Source organism: Rhincodon typus, chromosome 13 (genome assembly GCF_021869965.1).
Source record: "Rhincodon typus isolate 14 chromosome 13, sRhiTyp1.1, whole genome shotgun sequence".
NCBI lineage: Eukaryota > Metazoa > Chordata > Chondrichthyes > Orectolobiformes > Rhincodontidae > Rhincodon > Rhincodon typus.
Genome location: NC_063344.1, coordinates 18,015,697 through 18,041,714, shown reverse-complemented (window position 1 = coordinate 18,041,714; position 26,018 = coordinate 18,015,697). Strand labels below are relative to the sequence as shown.

Below are 26,018 nucleotides of genomic sequence, written 5' to 3'. Positions count from 1 at the left end.
TCTATTTATTTTGGAGCTCCCTTCCCCCTCCCCCATTTCTGATGAAGAGTCCCGACCCAAAACGTCAACTTTCCTACTCCTCTGATGCTGCCTGGCCTGCTGTGTTCCTCCAGCTCCACACTGTGTTATATCTATATTTTCCTCGTTGCTTGCTGACCTTTTAACAATTAGGGCACCACAAGCATGCACAACTAGTTTGTGTATGTAGCTTCTGTCATAATTGGCACTTGTTAAGAGTTTCCAGCTCTGAACAGGTGTCAGTGTCAGTATTTTAAACTGTCATTTGTTTATTTTTCAGATGCTGATAGATATGCTGCATACATTCCAGCATTTTTGTAAAATCTTTGCACAGACTGTATTTCATAATTACGGGCAAAAAATTTAATAAAATCACTACATTTATTTATTCTTCGTGCAATCCATTACATTATGAAGCACTGTGTTATAAAATCTGTCATACAGAACTTTAAATTATTCAAATAAAGACATTTAATAACAATGCTGGCTCCAGATGATCCTTGACGTCTGCTAATAGTAGTAGCAGCCAAAGGCAGCAGCAACACAGAACAGGCTGTCCTGAAAACAGACAAACTGATTAATACAAAATTTTGACATATTTATTACATTCTGAACATACAGTCATTACTATGGCTCAAAAGGCATTCGTCAATCTGGAGTCAAAAATGCAGGCTGATGCTCTCAATGCCAGTTGTGAGGGACAATATTCTCGAACTAATAATCCAGAGGGTATATTTTCAAATCCTACCAATCTGAAATTAAAAAGCTAGCATTAGTGATGGTGACCGTGAAACTATCATTAATTTGTTATAAAAACCCATGTGGTTCACTTTAGTGTCCTTTAGTGAAGAAAATCTTCCATCTTTACCCAATCCATCCACGGCAACGCAGTGACTGTTAACTGCCCTTCAAGCTACTCTGACACCAAACAAACTGCAGCAGAAAGGTTCAAGGTGGAGGCCCACACCAGCCTGGGGGCAATTAGGGATGGGCAACAAATTCTGTCACCCATATCCCATCAAAAAATTAGAAAAGGGTGTTCTGCACTCTCAGAGGTGTTGCCTTTGAAATGAGATATTAAACCAATCTCTCAAGGAATGCAGCTTGATGGCCATCATTTCAAAGATTAGCTGCATCGGTCCCAATATTTAAACCCCACCAGCCAACACCCAAGAATAGGTTGTCTGGTTAGCATCCCACGGTTGTGTGAGAGAGATGACTTTGCACAATTTGACTCCCTGTCACCTACATTACAATAGTGCTTTAGGACATTGAATAATGGTAAAAGGTGCTATAGAAATGCAAGTCCTTCATTCTTTTCATCTCGGATGCTGTGTGTGGTATCTCACCACAATAATAATTTTGAATATTGATAATATAGAACATAGAACATAGCACATTACAGCGCAGTACAGGCCCTTCGGCCCTCGATGTTGCGCCGACCTGTGAAACCAATCTGAAGCCCATCTAACCTACACTATTCCATTATCATCCATATGTTTATCCAATGGCCATTTAAATGCCCTTAAAGTTGGCGAGTCTACTACTTTTGCAGGCAGGGCATTCCACGCCCTTACTACTCTCTGAGTAAAGAACCTACCTCTGACATCTGTCCTATATCTATCACCCTTCAATTTAAAGCTATGAATGGACAATAGTTTCCACTATCAGCAAAATTAAGGAGTTTTTTTTTTGGAAATGAGGTTTCAGGTTTTGTTATGTTTTCTTTCACAGGCTGTGGGTTTTGCTAGCTAGGCCAGCATTTTGTGCCTGTCCCTAAATGCCCTTGAGAAGGTGGTAGTTAGCTGCCTTCTTAAACTGCTGCAGTCCCCCTGGGGCAGGTCCATTCACAGTGCTGTTGGGGAAGAAGTTTCAGGATTTTGACCAAGTTGTCAGAAATCCCATGACTATGGACAGAACTGACAAAGTTGATGACAACCTAACAGGGAGAAGGTTCAGAACACAAGGGAGTCATAGAGGGCTAATTCAATCAAAGGATGACCGAGTTATAGGGAATAGGTTAGCTCAGTGAAGAGACAATTGAGTACGCTTCTAGATAAAAGGAATTGAACATACAAGGAAAAAGTGGACAGTTATCATAAAGCATAGGGTTGTTTTTCCCAATGTTTTATTTCCTGTTTCTTCACTATTACCTTTACTTTCTCTAGTCCTTCATGTCTTTTGTAATTGCAGGGAGCCTTAGAAACATTTGTATTTCATTAGCAATTGTATATTCGACTCTCAATATGATTCATTACCTTTAGTTGAAAAAACAAATTGAAGCATCAAGGATCATGGGATCATAGAGTTTTAACACAATAAAAAGTCTCAGGAGGCTTCACAGTAACATTTTCAAACAAAATAGGCATTGAAGGATGGGCAATAAGCAGTGGTCTAGATAGTGATGCACACAATTCTTGAACAAATTTTAAAAAGTTAAGTAGCTATTAGGACACCAGTCGGGTAAGGGGAAATGGTAAGGAAGAGTCTTATATTATACTGTAGGTCTCCCTCAACAGCCACTGAGGCACTGAGGAACAAATATGTAGGCAGATTATGGAAAGATGCAATAACAACAGGGTTGTCATAGTGGGTGACTTTAACTTCCCCAATATTGACTGGGACTCCCTTAGAGCAAGAGGCTTAGACAGAGAAGAATTTGTGAAGTACATTCAAGAGGGTTTCTTGAAACAGTATGTGGATAGTCCAACTGGGGAGGTGGGGGCACATTCTGGACCTTGTATTGGCTAATGAGCCTGGCCACGTGACTGACCTTTTAGTCAGAGAGCATTATGGAAACAGGGATCACAACTTCTTAAGTTTTAAGATAGCTATGAATAAGGATAAGTCAGGACCTTGGGGAGGGCAAATTACGTCAGTATTAGGCAGGAGTTAGGGAGTGTTAATTGGACAAACTGTCATAGGGCAAGTCAACATTTGACATGTGGGATTTTTTTAAAAACCTGCTGATCAGAGTTCAGGGCTGGCATGTTCTCATAAGGAGGAAGGACAAGGATGGCAAGATAAAGGACCCTTGGATAATGAGGGAGTTGTGAATTTAGTCAAAAGAAAAAAAGAAGCATATGTGACGTTTAGGAAGCTAAAATCAGACAGGGCCTGTGAAGAATATAAAGAAAGCAGGAAAAAAAACTCACCCAGGGAATTAGGAGAGTGAGAAGGAGCCATGAATGACATTGGCAAGGACAGTTAAAGACAGTCCCAAGGCACTCTATACATATATAAAAACAAGAGGATAACAATGGAGAAGGTAGGATCACTCAAGGATAATGGAGGGAACTTGTGCTTGGAGGGAAAGGATGTGGGCGAGATCCTAAATGAGTACTTTGCAATGGTATTCACCCAGGATAAGGGTATGAAGGACAGTGAGATTTGTGTGGAGCATGCTAATATGCTTGGACATTTTGAGATCAAGAAAGAAGTGGTGTTGGGTCTCCTGAAGCACAGTAAAGTGGATGAGTCCACAGGGCCCGATGGTATCCACGCCAGGTTCTTGAGAGAGGCAAGAGAGGAGATTGCTGGTGCCTTGATCAAGATCTTTGTATCTTCATTAGCTACTGGAGATGTCCTGGAGGACTGGCAAGTAGCTAATGTTGTTCATCTGTTCAAGATGGGAAATGGGGACGATCCAGGAAACTATAGACCAGTGAGTCTCGCATCGGTGTTTGAGAAGCTATTGGAGAGAATTCTTAGGGATAGGATTTACTCACACTTGGAAAAGCATGGCCTAACTAGCACGGCTTTGTGCAGGGCAGGTCATGTCTTACTAACTTGACTGAATTTTGAGGAGGTGACGAAGGTGATCGATGAGGGTACAGCAGTGTTGTTGACATGGATTTTAGTTAGGCTTTTGACAAGGTACCTCATGGGAGGTTCATCCAGTAGATTAAGATGCATCGGATCCATGGTGACTTGGCTGTGTGGATTCAGAATTGGTTTGCCTATAGCAGGCACAGGGTAGTGGTGGAAGGGCGTCTTTCTGGCTGGATGTCAGTGATGAGTGGTATTCTGCAGGGATTATCTGCTGTTTGTGATATAAATAAATGACTTGGATGAAAATGTAGATGGGGGGTTAGTAAGTTTGCAGAAGATTACAAAGATAGAGTAGAAAGTTGTCAAAGAATACAGTGGGATAGAGATCAGTTGCAGATATGGGCAGAGAAATGGCAGCTGGAGTTTAATCCGGTTAAGTATTTTGGGAGATGAAATATTGAGGAAAAGTATACAGTTAATGGCAGGACACAGAACATCATTGATTTAAAGAGGGATCTTGGGATTCCAGTCCATAGATCCTTGACAGTGGCCATGCAATTTGATAGGGTGGTAAAAAGGACGTATGGCTTGTTTGCTTTTATTGGTAGGGGAATGGAGTACACGAGTCAGGATGTCATGTTGCAGCTTTATAAGACATTGGTTAGGCTGCACTTAGAGTATTGCGTTCAATTCTGGTTGCCACATTACAAGAAGGATACGGAGGCTTTGGACAGGGTGCAGAAGAGGTTTACCAGGATGCTGCCTGGATTAGAGCCTATGAACTATAAGGAGAGGCTAGAAAAACTCAGGTTGTTTTCTCTGGAGCGGCAGAGGCTGAGGGGTGACTTCATAGAAGTCTAAAAAATTATGAGATGCACAGATAGGGTTGACGGTCAGAGTCTTTTTCACCAGAGTTGAAATGTCTAATACCAGGGGGCATACATTTAAGGTGAGGGGGGAAAGTTCAAAGGTGATGTGAGGAGCAAGTTTTTTTTTTACACAAGGAGTGATAGGAGTCTGGAACATTCTGCCAGGGCTGGTGGTGGAGACAGATACGTTAGGGGTGTTTAAGGAACTTTTAGATAAGCTCGTGAATATGCAAGGAATGGAGGGATATGGACCAAAGGCAGGCAGAAGAGATTAATTTAATTTGGCATTATGTTCGGCACAACATTGTGGGAGAAAGGGCCCGTTCCTATGCTGTACTGTTCTATGTAAAGGAATATAGTGAGATAAAGAACTTGTAGGGAATTGTAGACGTTAAGGCCCAGTCAAAGCATGGCTGCCTATGGTGGTGTGATAACAAACCAGAATCAGAAGAATGCAAAGAGCTCAGAGAGCTGTAGGGCTGGCAGAGATTACAGACATGAGTGGGGTTGTGCTTCCTCCAATTATAAGAATTTAAATCAAGCCAGACCAAGAACTAACGTACCTCAGTGAGATCATGGTGATGAGCGAACAGGACTTTGTGCAGAGTACGACACAGAGTTTTGGATGAACTCAAGTTTACAGAAGGTAGAAGCTAGAAAACTGGTTAGGGGTGCATTGGAATGGTCGAGTGTATAGGTGACAAAGACACAGATGATTGTTTCAGTCGATGAACTGAGACAGCAGGAGGGTTAGGTAATGTCAAAATTGTAGTCTTGGCATTGATGCAGATCTGTGACTGTAAGATTATAGAAGGGCAAAGTGGGAACTCAAGATTGTGAACAACCTGATTCAAACAGTTGATCAAGACAGGGATGGAGGAGGCAGCTAGAAAACAGAGTTGATGACAAGAACTTAAGACAATACTTTCCCAGTATTGAGCTACAGGAAACCTCCACACATCCAGCACTGTGTGTCAATCAGGCTGCACAAGAAATGTGCAGTAGTGGAGGTGTCAAGAGATATGGTGGTGAGCTAGAGATATGTGCCAACACCCATCAAGGTTTAAAAGCGATGGAGAGATGATGGGGTCAATGAGTAAAAGATGCCAGGCTTGAAGGAGGTTGGAGGAGGGAGAAAAGAGTTTTGCCATAATCAGAAATCCAGAAAAGGAGTACAAGATGGGAGGAAATCAGTTTAAATTCAATACAGTCAAGTCTTCAAAAAGAGGAAGTGTAAGCAACAGCGTATCAAGAAGCACTAACAGCAATATTATCAGCAAAATTGACAGACCAGAATGTGGAGATTTGGAAGGCTTGAGGTGAAAGGATTGGCCATGGGTACTAACACTCAGAAGTACTAATACCTTGGATGCAATCACTTTGAGCTAGAATTGACAACATACTCTAATGGTATCAGCAAGAGAGAAACTGGATATTGGATAGCTAAATGGTAACAATGAGATCTAGTCAATCAGTATCAGCACACCCATTAACTACCATACTTTCCTCTATTGCTGATGACATTAAGGAAATGAACTGTGTGGTTTATCTGATTCAGATTGTTCCTGCTCCACATTTGATCACTCTCAGCTGAGTGGAGGAAACCATCAGAGACCGGCCTCTGGTCATTATCCATTAACCATTTTGGGAGTGTGTTGACAGGAGCTAGGGTCTTGAAGTGCAAGTAGTGTGCCTACCTGTCAGCCAGAAGGTCCAATATTTAGCTGCAGGTGTGTAACAGCATCTCTGAAAAGGTTGATTAGAAAATCTCTTACAGAGAGATTGGGTTTGGCTCTGTTTCCCTCAAAGTGACCACATTCACTGGCCACAGTCACATATCAACTAATACAGTAATGCATTTATGATTACATAAACTGTATGCTACATTACTGGATGAGTAATCCAGAGATCAGAACTAATGGCCCAGAAAATAAGTTCAAATTCCATGACATTGGAGATAACTTGATAATAAATAATTATTCTTCATCAATAATTTAGTTATCATTTGTTTATTGACCATCTGGAACAGTGAAGGTGCACTTCCTACATACCCATGTTTGGTCTCCTGCCACAGATAGGAACGCTAGCACAATTTTTGTTTTAATCTGTTGACCAACTAAAGCAAAGCAGAGGTAAAACAATTCCTGGTCAAGAGAAAATTCTTATTATAGACATATGCCAAATATGCACATTATTGTGTTTTCTACACTTACATTCATATACACATCCTGTGCAAAGTTATCTGTGTCAGCATCCCAGAAACACCGTGCAGCCATTCTAAAAGGAAACAAAGAGTTATTTTAATATAGTAACAACTGAAATTTATGTACAGCAACCAAAGCTAGAGTTCACTACACACTGAAAGAAGTCGCTTCAGATAAAACAGAAAAGGGATGCATTCAATGGATATCAAGTTGTTGAAGTAAGCGAGAACTAGTCTGAATATAGAAAATTCAGAAAAGAATTTAAAAAATGTAAAGACAGAACACGAAAAGATACTGGTAGCCAACATAAAAGGGAATTCAAATGTCATCTACATGCAAATAAAAGTGTAGTACAAGGTGTTGTGAAAGGGCAGGGACCAAAAAGAGAATTTAGGGAGAATTCATGGAGGGAGGGAGACAGCATGACTGAGGCACAGGAAGAATACTTTTGAATTGTCTTTATCAAGGAAGGTGATGCTGTCAAAGTCATAGTGCAACAGGAGTTAGTCTAGACACCGTCTGGGCTATAAATTGATGAAGAGGAAGTATTAGGAAGGGTCACCAGACCCGAAACATTAACTCTGTTTTTTCCTTCACAGATGCTGCCAGAGCTGCTGAGCTTTTCCAGCAACTGTTTTTGTTCCTGATTTACAACATCTGCAGTTCTTTCTGTTTTTATTAGAAAAGCTGGCTGTATCTAAAGTTGATTAGTCACCAAGATAGGATGAGATGAATCTGTTACTGAGGGAAGTAACTGTGGAAATTGCAAAGGTACTGGCCATAATCTTTCAATCCTTGGATACAGATTGGCATCAGAAAATTGGAAAATTGCAAAATTGCAAATGTTTCATCCTTTTTTTGGACAGGGGTGTAAAGAGAGGCCCAGTAACTACAAACCAGTTTTAGCTATTTCAATCAACCTGTATGACACATCTTTGGGGCAGGTAGGACTTGAACACAGGTCTTAGCCTAGAGGTAGGGACATTACTGCTATGCTACAAGAGCCCCCACAGATCTGTTCTAACATTGATGCTGGGAAAGCTTTTAAAAATAATGATCTAGGACAGTATTAACAGCCATGATTAACAGACAAATTAGATTAATTGAGGAAACTAGCATGGACTTGTTAGGGAAAATGGTGTTTAAATAATTTGACTGAGCTGTTAGATAAAGGAACATCTTAAGGATTGATAAGGGTGGTGGGGTTGATGTGATGGTTCTGGGTTTTCAAAAGGGATTTGAAAGGTGGTACATATCAAGCTGGTCAGCAAAGTCAAATCCCATGGAATAAAGGGGACATTGGCAACATGTTCATAAAATTAGCTGAGTGACACTACACAGAGTATTGGTCAACAGTTGTTCTTCAGGCAGGTAAACCGTTTATGATGAGACAAGACAGGTTTGGTGTTAGCATTCCTGCTCTTCATTATCATTTATTTATAGCTTAGACCTGGATGTACAGGGTACAATTAAGAATTTGCAAGAAACTAGGAAGTAACTGTGAGGAAGATGGTGATAGACGTCGAGGGGAGACAGACAAGCTGGAGGAAGGGGGTGGATGTAAGGCTAGATGAAATTTAATGCAGCATGTATGATAAATTTGATAGGGAGGATAAGAAAAGGTAACATAAAATAAAGGAACGGACAGATCTGGAGAAATAGAGTTTTCAATAAACAACAACAAATTAACAAGAGCAACGTGGTCAAACAAAGTTTGATACTGAGCTACATGAACAAATTCTGAAGCAGGTGGTTACAGAGGTACAATTTAAAAGACATCTTAAAAGAAGAGGGATTTATTACATAGAACACAGTACTATTTCCTCGCAGGGACCACCAGCTGGGAAATTACAGTTGAGACACTTCAGATATGACACTTATTAATTTAAATGGACCAACGAAGAGGGTGAGTTAGACTGTGATTTTTCAGCTGGTAATCCCAGCGATCATCAACCTCCGCCGGGAACACCTAACCATATGCTCAGCCCTAATGTCTCCTCACAACGTTTATGGGTAAACAAAATTGAAGTTTAGTATTGCATTTATTCTTTCTCGGGATGGGGGTATGACTGGCAAAGCCAGCATTTATTTCCCATCCCTAACTTCCCTTGGACTGAGTGACTTCTTTAGCCATTTCAGACTGCCATTCAAAGTCAACCACATTGTTTTGGTTTTGGAGTCATATGCCGGCCAGACCAGGTAAGGATGGCAGAATTCCTCCCCTAAAGGATATTCATAAGCCGGGTGGCTTTTACTACAATCGATGAGTTCTTCATGGTCACCATGATTGAGATTAGCTTTCAATTCTACATTATTTAACATGATAGAATTACGGACAGTGTAATACACAAAAACAGCTACTTAACCAAATGAGTCTAAACTTATGGTCAGCTCCAGCATTCATCCAGATATCTTCATTTAACTCTGTCAATATAACATTTTATTCTGCTGGCAAACTCCTCTGTCTTCACTTTAAATGTTTCTATGCTATTTTCACAGCAGTATGTTTCACAGTACAAGTGATTTTCCTATAAACATTCTCCTTATTGCTATTTTAGGGCAGGTTTCAAACCAGAAAGACTAGTTCTTTGCACCCATAATTTTGGCTGATAAACACATTGAAATGTTGTGTGTGACTTCAATGCAGAATAGCAAGAGAGTGTGAAATATGCATGACTACTTGGATATATCTTCAAGGATATTAAAGAATTATTTGAAACAACATTTTCAACTACATTAGCTTTAGCTGAACAAAACATATTCTTGCTTGAGTTGGTGAGCTGTGGGTCTAGGGAGTACTGTATTGCAATGCCAGATGTGCTGCCTTTCAGATGGGACATTAAACCGAAGTCCCATGTATCATTTCCAGCGGATTTAAAAATCCCAGGGTATGTTTATATAGAGAGCAATAAGATTCTCCCTCATGTCTTGGGACAATTTCTATCCCTCAATTAACATCAATGAGCCAGAATTTTGTGATGATTATCATATTGCTGTTTGTGAAATCTTGCTGTGTGTAAATTGGTAGCTGTGTTTCCTACAATTAACAGAATCTATACTTCAAAGCACTCCAATGGCTGTCCTGAGGCTTGAAAATATGAATATAAATGTATGTTCTCCCTACTTTTGTAGGGAACAGACAGAAAACTGATTCCCAACATTGAAGGAGTGAGGATAGATTGGGGAAGGTCTTTTAAAGAGAAATCTCATAAAACACCCTATAGAACAGCAAATCTGCAACACTGATTAAAATTAAACTGCAGCAGCAAATAAAATCTGCTATAAGAAGCCAGTTGCAGTCATGGTAACTGTGAAGCTGCTAAATTATCATTAAAAAAAACATTTGATAAACAAATGACCTTTAGAGAAGGTAGAGTCCTTATTCACCCTATTCTCTAGGTGTCTCCAGACTTAAAGCAATGTGGTTGACTCTTAGATAGCAAGAACTGCCGATGCTGCAGTCAGAGACAACACAGTGTGGAGCTGGAGGAACACAGCAGGCCAGGCAGCATCAGAGGAACAGGAAAGCTGATGTTTTGGGTCAGGACCCAAGCCACCTTAATTTACATTACAGTCTTTGACTTACATATTGCTTTCACCAATCTCACTGAATCATTCAAGGTGAACAGAGATTGTCAATTTAAACTGTTCAAGAAATTTGGCTGCCTGTCAAAGTTGTTCACTGTGATCACTTTTCCATGGCAATATAAGGCAAGCCATGATGAGGCAACATTGGAGCTCTGAGATCCACAATGGAGGAAAGTAGGATGGTGTTCTGGTCCCAGTATTCTTTGGCATATTCATCTGTTTGCTGCTCTGATATGTTTTCTACCGAGATTGCCTACTTGCATACCAGAACTTAAACAAAACTTTCCAGCCTTGCTTACTTGGGATCAAAAACAAAGGCACACCAAGTTCCATCATGATAATGCTACACTAGTATTGCACACTTATGAACACCTTTAGTGCTAAATGGCATTACTAAAGAGGTTGGTTTGGCCATTAGGAAGACTGATGTCATAATCTACAATGCTACCATACCACCATTGAGAAGGTGATTCAAGGTAATTGATGACTTCACATATCTAGGCTCTGTAATCACCAGAAATGTGTCACTTGATGCTGAAGTTAAAATATGTATTGCAAAAGCTGCAGCTATAATGGCCAGACTGTTTCAGAGTGTGTTGAACGGCAGCAACCTACTCGAGAAAACAAACTATGAGACGCCAAGCCTGTGTCCTCAGCGCGTTCCTCTATAATACTGAGATGAGAACAATGCATGTTAGGCAGGAAACAGGCTAAACAGTTTCTGCCTGCACTGTCTCAGATATATCCTTGGCGTCTCTTGGCAGTACAAGGTCATTCATTCAGAGGGTCTGGAGCTAATCCCATCAACACAAATTAATTGTGAAACTAAAGACATTTACACTGGCTCAGCCATGTTCATCAGATGGAATGCTGGTTGTATACAAAAGCCCATTTAATATGGAGAACTGGCTATTGGGTCACAGCCTCCTAGGCATCCATAACTCTGCTACAAGGACACCTGAAAATAAGATGCAATGTGGGTCACTGACAATGTCAACTGGGAGACAGTTGCTGATGCACATGAACTCTAGAAGGTGATTGTCTACAAAGCTGTTAGTAGGGGCAACATAAAACAGAAAGCTCAGCTGACCAATGAAGGGGTAGTAGGAACAGCAGATGCTGGAGAATCTGAGATAACAAGGTGTAGAGCTGGATGAACACAGCAGGCCAAGCAGCATCAGAGGAGCAGGAAAGCTGAAACCTTTTGGGCCTAGATCCTTCTTCAGAAATGGAGGTGGGTACAAGGGTTCTGAAATAAATAGGGAGCGAGGGGGAGGCGGATAGAAATTGGATAAAGGAGAAGATTGGTGGAGAGGCGACAGACACGTCAAAGAGGCGGGGGTGGAGCTAGTAAAGGTGACTATATGTGGGGAGTTAGGGAGGGGATAGGTCAGTCCAGGGAGGATGGACAGGTCAAGGGGGCGGGATGAGGCGAGTAGGTCGGAGATGGGGGGGGGGCTGGGGGGGGGAGGAGAGTATAGGTGGGAGGAAGGACAGGTTAGGGAGGCGGGGACAAGCTGGACTGGTTTTGGGATGAGGTTAGGGGAGGGGAGATTTTGAAGCTTGTGAAGTCCACATTGATACCATTGGGCTGCAGGCTTCCCAAGCGAAATATGAAGTGCTGTTCCTGCAACCTTTGGGTGGCATCATTGTGGCACTGCAGGAGGCCCAGGATGGACATGTCATCTGAGGAATGGGAGGGGCTGTTGAAATGGTTCGCGACTGGGAGGTGCAGTTGTTTAGTGCGAACCAAGCGTAGGTGTTCTGCAAAGTGGTCCCCAAGCCTCCACTTGGTTTCCCCGATGTAGAGGAGGCCACAACAGGAACAGCGGATACAGTATACCACATTAGCAGATGTGCAGATGAACATCTGCTTGATGTGGAAGGTCTTCTTGGGGCCTGGGATGGGGGTGAGGGAGGTGGTGCAAGGGCAGGTGTAGCACTTCCTGCGGTTGCAGGGAAACGTGCCGGGTGTTGTGGGGCTGGAGGGGAGTGTGGAGCGGACAAGGGAGTCACGGAGAGAGTGGTTCCTCCAGAAAGCAGATAAAGGTGGGGAGGGAAAAATGTCTTTGGTGGTGGGGTCGGATTGCAGGTGGCGGAAGTGTCAGAGAATGATGCGTTGGATCTGGAGGTCGGGGGGGGGTGGTACATGAGGATGATGGGGACTCTGTTTTGGTTGTTATTGCAGGGAGGGGGTGTGAGGGATGAGTTGCGGGAAATGCGGGAGACACGGTCAAGGACGTTCCCGATCACTGAGTGGGGGAAGTTGCAGTCCTTGAAAAACGAGGACATCTGAGATGTTCGGGAGTGGAGTGCCTCATCCTGGGAGCAGATGCAGCGGAGGCAAAGGAATTGGGAATAGGGGATGGCATTTTTGCAGGAAGGTGGGTGGGAGGAGGTGTAATCTATCCTGTTGTGGCCTCCTCTACATTGGGGAAACCAAGTGGAGGCTTGGGGACCGCTTTGCGGAACACCTACGCTCGGTTCGCACTAAACAACTGCACCTCCCAGTCGCGAACCATTTCAACTCCCCCTCCCATTCCTTAGGTGACATGTCCATCCTGGGCCTCCTGCAGTGCCACAACGATGCCACCCGAAGGTTGCAGGAACAGCAACTCATATTTCGCTTGGGAACCCTGCAGCCCAATGGTATCAATGTGGACTTCACAAGCTTCAAAATCTTGCCTCCCTTAACCGCATCCCAAAACCAGCCCAGCTTGTCCCCACCTCCCTAACCTGTCCTTCCTCCCACCTCAAGCCCCACCCCCATCTCCTACCTACTAGCCTCATCCCGCCCCCTTGACCTGTCCGTCCTCCCTGGACTGACCTATCCCCTCCCTAACTCCCCATCTACATTCACCTTTACTGGCTTCACCCCCGCCTCTTTGACCTGTCTGTCTCCTCTCCACCTATCTTCTCCTTTATCCATCTTCTATCCGCCTCCCCCTCGCTCCCTATTTATTTCAGAACCCTCTTACCCTCCCCCATTTCTGAAGAAGGGTCTAGGCCCGAAACGTCAGCTTTCCTGCTCCTCTGATGCTGCTTGGTCTGCTGTCCAGCTCTACACCTTGTTATCTATGACCAATGAAGAGGCCCAGATAAAACAGAACACAGTCAATTTTTGCCACCAGCTGTCTTCCTGTGCTGCAAATGCAGCAAAGACTGCTAAGCCGTAGTGGGGCTCCTGTGTTACACCGGGTGATGCTTAACGCGGAGACAAACACCATGGGGCAAACCCAACCATCTTGAGACAAAAGGCTGCCGTTATGAGGTGTGGAGGGCATAATTTCAATATTTGCAGGTGACTAAAATATTGAAAGTATTGTGAACTGTAAGGAGTTCAGTGATAAATTTCAAGGGATATGGACTGTTTGGTGAAATAGAAGCACATGTGGCAGATGAAATCTAATACAAAGAAATGTAAAGTGATAGGTTTCTATAGGAAGACCAAAGTGACAATAAGTAATAAAGGATACAAAGGTGGTGCACCAACAGAGTGGGATTATGTGAATAAATCATTGATGATCAGAGATCATGTTCAGTAAGTAATTAATCAGGCATACAGGTTGGTGGAGGTTAGTAATTTTTAAAAAATGCAAAACAAAAATCACGGTGATTTTGGTGGTGGAATGGTCACTCAGTTGTGTATAATAGCACTTTGGAGTGTAAGGAAAGAAAACAGTATACAGAATTCTGGACTTAATAAAGAAAGGCATAGAGTTCAAAAGGTCCCGAAGTTCAGAGGGAAAATCCTGCCATGTGCTCTGGTAGTGGATATTTGGGGCACAGAGATCATTAGAAGGTACTAAAACTAGCCAGCATAAAGTAAAGTCACCACTGTCTTACCAAACCATAGGTTGCTCTCTCATTAGAGATAGAGGACTGGTGGTAGGTTAACCTGAGAGTCACTATGTCACAGGCAAGGGGAGAGTTTGAGAAGGACAAGACTTCATGGTAACCTGAGCCAGTGCAGGAGTTAAACCCATGCTGTTGGCATTACGCCTCATCGCAAAACAAGCCGTCCAACCAATTCAGCCAACCGACTAGCCAGCATACAGTTGGGAAGAAGCTTTCAACAGCAGTGGTTACTCCTGCCCATGCCCCTAGTGATCTTTGCTGCAAATTATACCAATGGCATGCTTTCCTTGAACAGCCTCACTGGCAAGGTTAAAGAACACCAGTCCAAAGAAAGAGCACCTTGTGATGATGATGGAAATGTAATACAAAGTATCACTGGCCAAGTTTAAAGCAAATTAGGATAAATAAATAACATACTTCACTCCTTCACCTCGCTGCTCTCCAATAACAACCTGAACCACCAGTTTGTAACGCTCAAATGCACATTCTGCAGAAACAGAACACAAAATGTGAAACATTATTGCTTCTGAATACAGATTTCTAAAGCAAAGCTAATAATTATCATGCTTACAAACGTTAAAGTTTACAGGATGTTGGTGGAGTAATGTGAACAGTTTGGATTCCCTTACCTAAGGAAGGGTAAGCTTGCCTTGGAGCGAATGCAACAGATTCATTAGATTGTCACCTGAAACATGACAATTGTGCTACGAGAGATCAGGCACCAACTCACTTAAGTTCCGAGAATGAGAAATGATTTCATTGAAAGATGTAAAATTTTTAAGGGGATTGACAGGGTAGCTTCATGTGGTCAGTGAGGAGCCCATGGTCTCAGGATAAGGAGTATGCTAATTTAACAACAAGTTCAGAAATCTCTTTTTACTCATGAGGTTGTAAATCTTTGGAATTCTCCACTCCACAAAACTGTAGAAGCTCAGTCATTGACTGTATTTAAGATAGAGATTGATTGGACACTGAGGGAAGCAAGGGATACAGGGATAACTGTAGGGATCCCTACAGTGCGGAAAGAGACCATTTGGCCCATCGAGTCTCCAAAGAGCATCCCACCTACACCCAGTCCACCACCCTGTCCCCATAACCCTGTATTTACCATGGCTAACCCACCTAACCTGCACATCCTTAGACTGTGGGAAGAACTGGAGCACCTGGAGGAAACCCACACTGACACGGGAAGAACATGCAAACTCCAGACAGACACCTTGGATAGGGCAGTAAAGTACAGCTGAGATAGAATATCAACCATGACCTTACTGTAGAGCAGTGCAGGCTCAAGGAGCCATAGCACCTATTATTGCTACAAATCCTAATACAATGTAAGAGCAGAAGTTGACCATTTAGTACCTTGGGCCTTCTCCACCTTATGTTGTTTATGAACTTTTATTCAATTTTCAGATAATAAAATGAAAGCTAATTTTTCTTTAGCGTCATCACAGAGTTAGATCTTCACAAAGGAGGGGAAAAAGGGTGGGTAATGAAGTAGAGGATGAGCCAAACACAAGAAAACAGGAAAAGGAGTGAAATATGTGGAATCAAAGCAGAGGAGAATGATCAGGAGACTTCTCAAGATGTGGCAATGGGGCATCTGGGAAGACTGCTCTACAGGGTTGGAAAGCTTTGGCATGGTGGTAAGGAGGCAAATAATGGGTAAAGGTCTAAGCAATAAGAAATGTAGGAAAGTAGAACTGCAGCAGATTAAGGCAGTGTATTGGGGTGAAGCAACCGAGGTATATGAAAGAGAAGGAAGAAAGAATATGTTAAATTTATATAACACTTTTGACAACCACTGGACAACTCAATGCACTTTAGAGCCAATTAAACACTTTTTGATGTGTAGGCTCGGGTGTAATGTATGGAAACATGGCAGTCAAGTTGTGTACAACAAACTCTCACAAATGGCAATCTGAGAATAGCCAGATAATCTGAGTTTCTCTGTGATGTTGATTGAGGCCAAATATTACCTAGAACATTGGGCATAATTCACTTGCTCTTCTTTGAAATATTGTCATTGGATCTTATACATTCACTTGACCAAGCAAATGGGGCTTCAGTTTAACATCTTAGTCAAACGTCAGCACTGTCTGATGACACAGCACCGAACCTTCAACCTTGTGCTGTAGCTTTGAAATGGGCCTTGAACTTAGAACCTTGTGGATCAGAGGCAGGTATGATACCCACTGAGCCAAGAGACGACAAGACTTTTTAAATCAATCTGCTAGAATAGAAGGAGTGGCATGGGTGGAGAAAGGGCAGTTTGAGATATCTGCATACAAGGACACCTTATTTGAGAAATTGAAAGGCAAAATGATAAATAGGTTCAGCAGCAATGGAGGAGAGGTGAGACAAAGCAAGTGGGGGCGGAATGAAACAGATGCAAGGAAGCTGAATCAGCTGACGGTGAAACGGTCTCACCTCTAGATTTTTTGTTTGAGGTCATGGAGGGTGCTATTGGCCCTGATACTCAGGTGCTGGAGGATCAAAAGGGGTGGCTTTTATTTTGACAGCAACAAGCAAGTGAAGTATACTTGTATTTTAGTCAATCTGAATAAAATTTGGCAACTTAGCTTGAGGTGTCTTCTGCACTTGTCCATACCTGGACAAGACTCTCCTGTTGCAGGAATTCTCAAATTCAGCAGCGAGAGAAATCAGTGTAGAAACCACAGACCCATTTGCAGAAGCAAGTATGCTGTGCGCTGAGATTTCAAAGTGCAGCAGCGCAGCCAGATATTTTGCTAGCTCCTGTGAAATGTAAAGATGTAAGATAAATGTGGGGTTAGGGTGGCAGTTGAGGGGGCAAGGCACCAGGTGAATGAGATTGGTAGTTTGCCAGGCGACAGATAGGTACGATATTAGAGTGCATGGTAAGTGAATGAATGCTTAGAGTAGTTTGGAGGTCAGGGGAAGTCAGGTCCAATCTTTGGAAGGGGGTGTTAGATTCAGGGTGGGATGGGTGGGGTCAGAACATCAGGGATGAGGGAGGTTGTTGGCACCCATGGGTGGACTCGGCCGGTTAGAGGTTAGCCTCCCTGGGATGGGGACGTCCAGCAGGATTGTAAGGGATTTAAGGAGGTGTAGCCGAGGTGTGGAGTAATCAGTGATAAGTCAGAATGTTAGTTTAATTTCTACGCAGGAGCCGAAGCAGATGTCTAATATTCTAATCTTTCTTGGATAGCTATTAAACTCTAATGACTTGGAACTCTCTGAATTCTCCAACTTTAATTTGGAGGGTTCCAAAAACAGGGAAATGCCCTCAGAAAATTCAACTTCCCAGGCAACATTTAAAAGGCATCAAAAACAAAGTTGCTGGAAAAGCTCTGCAGGTCTGGCAGCATCTGTGAAGGAAAAAACAGAATTAACGTTTCGTCCGGTGACCCTTCCTCAGAACTACACTGGATCAGAAACGTTAATTCTGTTTTTTCCTTCACAGATGCTGCCAGACCTGCTGAGTTTTTCTAGCAACTTTGTCTTTTGTTCCTGATTCACAGTATCCGCAGTTCTTCTGGTTTTTATTTAACATTTAAAAGGCATCTGGATGGGTACATGAATAGGAAGGGTTTAGACGGATTTCCTATGGAGTTATGCGGATTGAAGATACTGTATGATTCCAACATACAACTCCAATCTGAGGTGTTCCCATGACTCTCCGACCATCAGAATGTCTGGCCAAAGTGTGCAATGATATGCAGCCACACAAATCAAGGTAGAAATGTTTCTGTCAATAGACAATTGTCAGGTCTCAAATACTTCTGCTAGAGAACAGGATTATCCAAGCAAGGGTGTCTCTTGTCTACTCCTGACACAAAGAAAAGTCATTGCCCTGAAATAGAGTTTGAGGGCCATGATCCATCAATGGGTCGAAGCCTTCAGGAACCAGGGGTTAAAATACAGAACAAACTGCTTCCCAGACAATTAAGGCTACTTAGACAATGCAATACTTGCTTAACCTAATTTTTCCAACCTTTATAGACTGGTTAAGAACAGAGCATAGCAATTCAGCCCTTATTCCAGTGCAGGTTCTTTAGGAGGAGTTATCCAAGAATCCCAATCCAGTCCCCACCTGGGATGTAGAGTATGTGATTTATATATACTAACATCTTCTATTTTAGAGTTTGGATTTTGAACCAGTGACACGGTGCTTTTGGCCTGTGTATATGAGAGAGTTTAATGACTAACTAGTCAAACTGTCTGGAGAGATGATTTTGCAATTTGTATAAGAGAGACAAAACATTCCTGGAGTGATCATAGGAATTTATTTGTACTGTGAGAGCTATGTGAGGAGAGAAAGCACTAGCTTTTTTTGGTTTAAGAAAATCAGGAATTGATATTTTTTGCTTGGGGAAGAACCCACACATTGGAAAGCCTTTGGTCTCAGTTTGCACAAGATCTTGTTGAAGTTAGATGTAAAAACAGTTTCTTCCAGAGAAAAGAGTGGATTCAGAACAGTTAGGAAACAGGTTGCCTTAAGTGTGAGGATGTTTAGTTTCAAAGTTTCATAGAATCATAGAATACCTAGTGTGGAAACAGGCCCTTTGGCCCAACAAGTCCACACCGACCCTTGGAGCATCCAACCCAGATTCAGCCCCTATAACCCACCAAATCTACACATCCCTGAACACTACGGACAATTTGGCAGGGTCAATCCACCTAGCCTGCACATCCTTGGACTGTGGAAGGAAACTGGAGCACCTGGAGAAAATCCACACAGACATGGGGAGAATGTGCAAGCTCCACACAAACAGTTGCCAGAGGGTGGAATTGAACCGGGGTCCCTGGCACTGACGCAGCAGTGCTAACCACTGAGCCACAGTGCCGCCCCAAGAGAAACGTACGCTCATACGAGAAATGTATGGTTCGAACCTGTAAGGTATATTTAAAAGCTGGGAAAGTCTAAGCTTAGTTGTGTGAATAATCAGAGACAATAAAACTCTTAAGACAAGGAATTGAAAGAAACAGTTAATTCAAACCTGTAGATGTGACAGCAAAGGGTTCTCTCGTTGGTGTTTGAGCGCTGCAAAGAGATGGTATTGAAATAGATGGGATTTTATTTTACAGTGTGTTTTCAATTATTTTAAAACTGTGCCATATATAAATAGCTTGCTTTATTCAATTTTGTCCGAATTTATTTCATGTAATAAACTTCTGTTTTATTGTTAATACCAAATCTGCAGAATTGCGTTTGTGGTTCAGTGAAAGACCATTTCGTTAAATGAAAACAGAACAAAATATGATCCATCAAGCCAGATTTCAGTGTTGGACCTACCTTGTCCAGTAGTGACATCAGCTGGGAACATGACATGACTCAGTAGCATTGTTCATTTCCAAGAATACAGTCAAGACTGCCTATTATCACCTCTGTAACTTTGCCTAACTCCACCATTCTTCATCTGCTGTTGAAATCCTCACCCACGTTCTGTTGCTTCTAAATGTGAATATTCTTCTTGGTTAGCCTCAAAGTCTGTACCTACACGACTTGAACACATCCAAACCTGCAGTAAATCCTTTTCCCTCACAGAAACATAGAAGATAGGAAGAGGAGTAGACATTTGATCCCTTGAACCTGTTCCGCCATTCGTTATGATCATGGCTGATCATCAAGCTCAAAACCTTAATCCCAATAGCCCTTTAACCACAGAGCTATATTCATACTTCTTGAAAACACAATGCTTTGTCGTCTACCACTTTCTGTGATAGTGAATTCCACAGGGTCACCACTGTTTGGGTGAAGAATTTTCTCCTCATCTCAGTCCTAAAAGGTTTAGCCCTTATCCTTAAAACATTACCCCTGGTTCTGAACTCTGGACATCAGGAAAATCCTTCGTGTATCTAATCTGCCTAGTCATAGAGATGTGTAGCATGGAAACAGACCTTTCGGTCCAACTCGTCCATGCCAACCAGATTTTTTTTCTTTATTCATTCATGGGATGAGGGCATGGCGGGCCTGGCAGCATTTATTACCATCTCTAATTGCCCAGAGGGCAATTAAGAGTCAACTACAGTGCTGTGGGACTAGACTCATATGTAGGCCAGGCCAGGTCAAGATGGCAGTTTCCTTCCCTAAAGGACATTAGTGAACGAAATGGGTTTTTCCGACAATTGACAATGGATTTATGGTCATCATTATTCTCTTATTTCCAGATTCTTTTCATCGAATTCAAATTCCACTATCAGCCGTGGCGTGATTCAGGTCCGGATCACCAAAACGTTACCTGCGTCTCTGGATTAACAGTGCAGTGATAATACCACTAGGCCATCACCTCACCCTTAATCCTAAATTAATCGAGTCCCACTTCCCAGCATTTGGCCCAAACACCTCTAAATCCTTCCTATTCATGTACCCATCCAGATACCTTTTAAATGTTGCATTTATACCACCATGTCCTTTGGCAGCTCATACCATACATGCACCACCCTCTGTATGAAGAGCTTGCCCTTTAGGTCCCTTTTAAATTCTTCTCCCTTACCTTAAACGTCTAGTTTTGGACTCCTCTACCCTGGGAAAAAGACCTTTGCTATTCATACTATCACGCACCTCATGATTTTATAAACCTCTCTAAGGTCACGCCTCAGCCTCTGACATTCCAGGGAAAATAGACACAGCCTATTCAGCCTCTCCCTATAGCTCAAACCCTCCAACCCTGGCAACATCCTTGTAAATCTTTTCTGAACCGTTTGAAGTTTCATAACATCTTTCTTATTGCAGAGCAGAATTGAACGCAGTATTCCAAAGGTGGCCTAACCAATGTCCTCTACAGCCACTACATGACCTCTGAACTCCTATACTCAATGCACTGACCCTGATAGAATGTTATAGTTTGTGAAATTCCCTCTAAATCTTCTAAACTCCAGCAAATACAATCCTAACTGACTGAATCACTCCTCATATGTCAGTCCAGCCATCCTAACAACCAATTGGGTAAACCTTCACCACACTCTCTCTCTAGCAAAAGCATCAATCCTCAGATAAGGAGACTAAAACTGCACACAATATTCCAGGTCTGGCCTCACTAACGCCCTGTTTAATTGGAATCTGACATCCTTTTTCCTGTACTCAAATCCTCTCATTGCGAAATCCAACATACACTTTGTTTCCTTATTCCCTGCTGCACCTGTGCACTTACTTACAGTGACTGGTGCACAAGGACACCCAAATCTTGTTGAACATTCCCCCCTCTCAATTTACAACAATTCAAATAATAATCTGACTTCCTGTTTTTGCTACGAAAGTGGATAACCTCACTTTTATCCACATTATACTGTGTCTGCAATATATTTGCCCACTTACTCAGCCTGTACAAATCACACTGTAACATTGCTGCATCCTCCCGACAGCTCACCATGCCACCCAGCTTTATGTCATGTGCAAATTTTGAGATATTACATTTAGTTCCCAAATCTAAATCATTAACATATATTACAAACAGCAATAACACCCACCATGCTTGCCACATGGCTCCCGTATCACCAACTTGAAAATTCCTTTGTTTTTGAACCCTCCATAACTGTCATCTTTTACAGCACTCCTCTACTTCTGGTCTCTTCCACATCCTCAAATTTACTTTCTCCAGCACCCACAGTTTTCCTCTGATTAAGCCACAAGTTCTGGATTTTCCTCCTTAGTACTCCCTTTGGAAGTACCATGGGGTGTTTTACCATGGTGAAAGTGCTAAATAAATGCTTACAAATATAGCAAAGCTGTTTATTTCCACTGGATGGCGATGTTCGAAGCAGTAGAAATTGCAATTCTGAAGTCCCAATTCACCCTAATTGTACCTTGTAAAGTTAGCTTAACAATGGATACAATGGGATACAAATATACAATACCTTTCACTTGAGTCTTTATAGCCTCTGCAATCTTCCTAGTCATGAAAGGGACTTCCTCTGGATTGTAAGACTTGTTTGATAATTCTTCCTTCAGCACATTATTGATCTTCCCTTTCACAACGGCTGTCTTGAACCTAATAATAATCACGTTACCTATTAGTACATTCAGCCCACAGCTTTAACAGTTAATTTGCACTAGGTGCATAGCTTTATTACACCAAAGCTATAACTGTTTTATACAACAAAACACTGATGTATAGTGAACCATCGCAACAGCTTTTTGGTTTGTCAATTACTTGCCCATCTCCCCTGAAAACGTTAGGGTGCAGAATTTTTATTTTCCAGACTTACAGGATTTTGGTATCAACATTTTGGGCTAACATTTATTGTCCATTTCTAATTGTCTTTGAGATGGTGCTTCCGAACTGCCTTCTTGAAGCACTGCCGTCTACATGGGGTTGGGACACCCACAGTACTGTTTGGAATGACCATTGAGAGTGAAGGAACTCCAATGTCGTTTCCTTCTGAGTCAGGATGATGAGAGACTTGGATGGGAACTTACAGGTGTCTAATGCTCCCATGCATCTGCTGCTGTAGTCCTTCTCGAAGGTGCTGTTTCAAGAGTCCTAGATGAGTTACATAGTCTATCTTGTAAGTGATATACAGTGCTACCACTTTACATCAATGGTAAAGAAAGCAAATGTTTTAGGTGGTTGACAGTGTGCCAAACAAGTATCAAGTTTGACTCAGAGCCAGACAGCTGTACAACTCAGAAAGAGGGCCCTTTACAAAGAGGCAAAGTTTCTTCCCAATCACCCTATCTATGTCCCTCATAATTTTGGATACCTCAATCAGGATTCCCCTTGGCTTTCCCTGCTGAGAAAAACAACTCCAATCTATTTAGTCTCTCCTCACAGCTGAAATGCTGTAGCCCAGACCACGTCCTGGCAAGTTGGTGTTGGTGTTGCACTCATTCAGGCAAGTTATAATACCAAGTTTATTGGTATTACAACGAAAAAGGAATTCTTAAAGTAAGTTGCAAACTGGTTAAAATCTAAACTATAATCCAAAATTAGACCTATAGCCTATTTAATCTCAAAAAAACATGCTCACACATACACAAGAAAACAATAGCACTGTACAGATGATGTTAACTAAAAAGGGAAAACACCTTTATTGACCAATGGCTATTAAGACAACAGCTAGAGACTGACGAATTCCTAAAGTCTACAGAGTTTCGTGTTAACAAACTCAAAATCGTTGACAGCCGTGTAGTACGCTCAAACAAAACCGTTCAGTTTGGGTGAAAATCAAGCCGGATCTAAATCTTTGGGAATGGTCACAATTAAGCCCTTCAGGGTTTTGGAAGGTAGTCAAAACACTGAGGTGTATAATTTATTAGAAAACCCACATTTCAACCAGGAGAAAGAGAGAGAGAGAGAGAGATTTTTGCTGCCTACCACTGCTCCTCCTGACTCCCAGATGTTTAAGCCAGAATCTAAATCCAGCCATGGCTAAGGAGACATTAAGCAACCAAAAAAGAATCCCCCTCGTCCTCACGTACCACCCAACCAACCTCCGGATCCAACGCATCATCCTCCGACACTTCCGCCATCTGCAATCCGACCCCACCACCAAAGACATCTTTCCCTCCCCACCTTTATCTGCTTTCCGGAGGGACAACTCTCTCCGTGACTCCCTTGTCCGCTCCACACTCCCCTCCAGCCCCACCACACCCGGCACTTTTCCCTGCAACCGCAGGAAGTGCTACACCTGCCCCCATACCTCCTCCCTCACCCCCATCCCAGGCCCCAAGAAGACTTTCCACATCAAGCAGATGTTCACCTGCACATCTGCCAATGTGGTATACTGCATCCGCTGTACCCGGTGTGGCTTCCTCTACATCGGGGAAACCAAGCGGAGGCTCGGGGACCGCTTTGCAGAACACCTACGCTCGGTTCGCAAGAAACAACTGCACCTCCCAGTCGCGAACCATTTCAACTCCCCCTCCCATTCCTCAGACGACATGTCCATCCTGGGCCTATTGCAGTGCCACAACGATGCCACCCGAAGGTTGCAGGAACAGCAGCTCATATTCCGCTTGGGAGCCCTGCAGCCCAATGGTATCAATGTGGATTTCACAAGTTTCAAAATCTCCCCTCCCCCTACCGCATCCCAAAACCAGTCCAGCTCATCCCCGCCTCCCTAACCTGTTCTTCCTCCCACCTCAAACCGCACCTCCATCTCCTACCTACTAACCTCATCCCGCCCCCTTGACCTGTCTGTCCTCCCTGGACTGACCTATCCCCTTCCTAACTCTCCACCTACACTCACCTTTACTGGCTCCATCCCTGCCTCTTCGACCTGTTTGTTTCCTCTCCACCTATCCTCTCCTCTATCCATCTTCTATCCGCCTCCCACTCTCTCCCTATTTATTTCAGAACCCCCTTCCCCTCCCCCTTTTCTGATGAAGGGTCTAGGCCCGAAACGTCAGCCTTTCTGCTCCTATGATGCTGCTTGGCCTGCTGTGTTCATCCAGCCCTGCACCTTGTTGTCTAGTAAAATAAAGAAGACTGTTTTTCTCTCCTTCAGGTTACACCGTCTCTCTCGCTCTGTTTCCCTGATCTCTCCCTCCCTCCTCCTCCTCCAGGTACACAGTCTCTCCCTTAGTCTGGGGGTACCCAACCTTCCCCTCTCCCCGTAGCCCCTATACCTGTGCTGAAAAGCCGGCCTGATGCTGTAGGTGTTCTCCGACATCTCACCGAAGGCCTGGTCGCCCCAGCAACAAGCACTTCCGCCCCGCCACAACACCCCTCCCCCCCACCTCGGACTCGCGCACTTCCGCCCCGCTCGCTGTCCGCCAGCCTGTCGCCCCGGTAGAACATTCCCCTTCTTTGCTTCATTTCCGCCCCCCCTCCACTTCATGCCTCCATTGTCAATCCTTTCTGCTGCCCCTTCAACCTCAACAAAAAAACAACCTGTACCTCCCCCTGGTTGAGGGATGCTTTTCTACCGTTAAATATCACAATCCAGAATAGAGAGGGCTTCAAATCATGCTGGAGCAGATGGAGCATAGAAGATCCATATCAGAAAAAAAATGGTCCTCAGTGTCAATCCCAAGCAAGAAAATCTTGAAGACAGCAACCACTGACAACAAAATTCACCATTTCTTCAATGTGTCAGCTCAAATTTCAGAAAGCTGAGGACACAGACGGTGGTGCTTGTATGGAATGAGCTGCCAGAGAAAGTGATGGAGGCTGGTACAATTACAACATTTAAAATGTATCTGGATGGATATGTAAATGGAGAGTTTGGAGGGATATAGGTCAAATGCTGGCAAATGGGACGAGATTTATTTAGGATATTTGGTCAGTATTGATGAGTTGGACCGAACAGTATGTTTCCATGCTCTACAACTCTATGAAAAGGATAATCGTATAACACAATCGCAAAGCCAAGGCTAACGTCTTGTTTTATCAATCAGCAGTGATGCCCCTGCTCCTACAGTTCAGTTATGACGATAGATTGAAGAAGTTGGGATTGTTCCCCTTAGAGAGCAAAAAGCTAAAGGTGATTTGAAAGTGGTTTCAATTCATAAGTGGGCTGGGTAGATTGAATAGGGAGAAACTGCTCCTGCTTGAAAAAGTAACAAGAACAAGAATGCCTAGAAGTAAACAGAACAGAAATTGCTGGAAAAGCTCAGCAGGTCTGGCAGCATCTGTGAAGGAAAAAACAGAGTTAACGTTTCGGGTCCAGTGACCCTTCCTCAGAACTGAGATTTTTATGCCTAGATGTAAAACGATTAGCAAAAGCAGCAAATGTGACGTGACAAAACAAATGTTTTCAATCAACAATTGGTTCATGTTTAGAGTGC

General features: G+C 43.0%; 1 protein-coding gene across 1 annotated transcript; it reads right to left on the bottom strand.

The window, feature by feature from the left end:
- Positions 1-380: 380 nt before the first annotated feature.
- On the bottom strand, positions 381-25,005 carry dynlt2b (dynein light chain Tctex-type 2B). Its single transcript, XM_020534676.2, has 5 exons — positions 24,858-25,005; positions 22,145-22,278; positions 14,726-14,795; positions 6,872-6,935; positions 381-576 (listed from the first exon to the last, which is right to left on the bottom strand). The coding sequence occupies exons 1-5, from the start codon at positions 24,899-24,901 to the stop codon at positions 529-531; spliced, it is 360 nt and encodes a 119-aa protein (XP_020390265.1). The 5' UTR covers positions 24,902-25,005; the 3' UTR covers positions 381-528.
- Between the last annotated feature and the right edge of the window lie 1,013 nt (positions 25,006-26,018).

Bases quoted from the DNA above. Each gene is read 5' to 3' on its own strand.
- dynlt2b (XM_020534676.2), bottom strand. From the start codon at position 24,901: ATGTCGGAGAACACCTACAGCATCAGGCCGGCTTTTCAGCACAG. The intron at 22,279-24,857 runs GTATAGGGGCTA...GATTATTATTAG, and splicing joins AGGCCGGCTTTTCAGCACAG to GTTCAAGACAGCCGTTGTGA. The intron at 14,796-22,144 runs GTATTGTATATT...CTGTTTCTGCAG, and splicing joins TATAAAGACTCAAGTGAAAG to AATGTGCATTTGAGCGTTAC.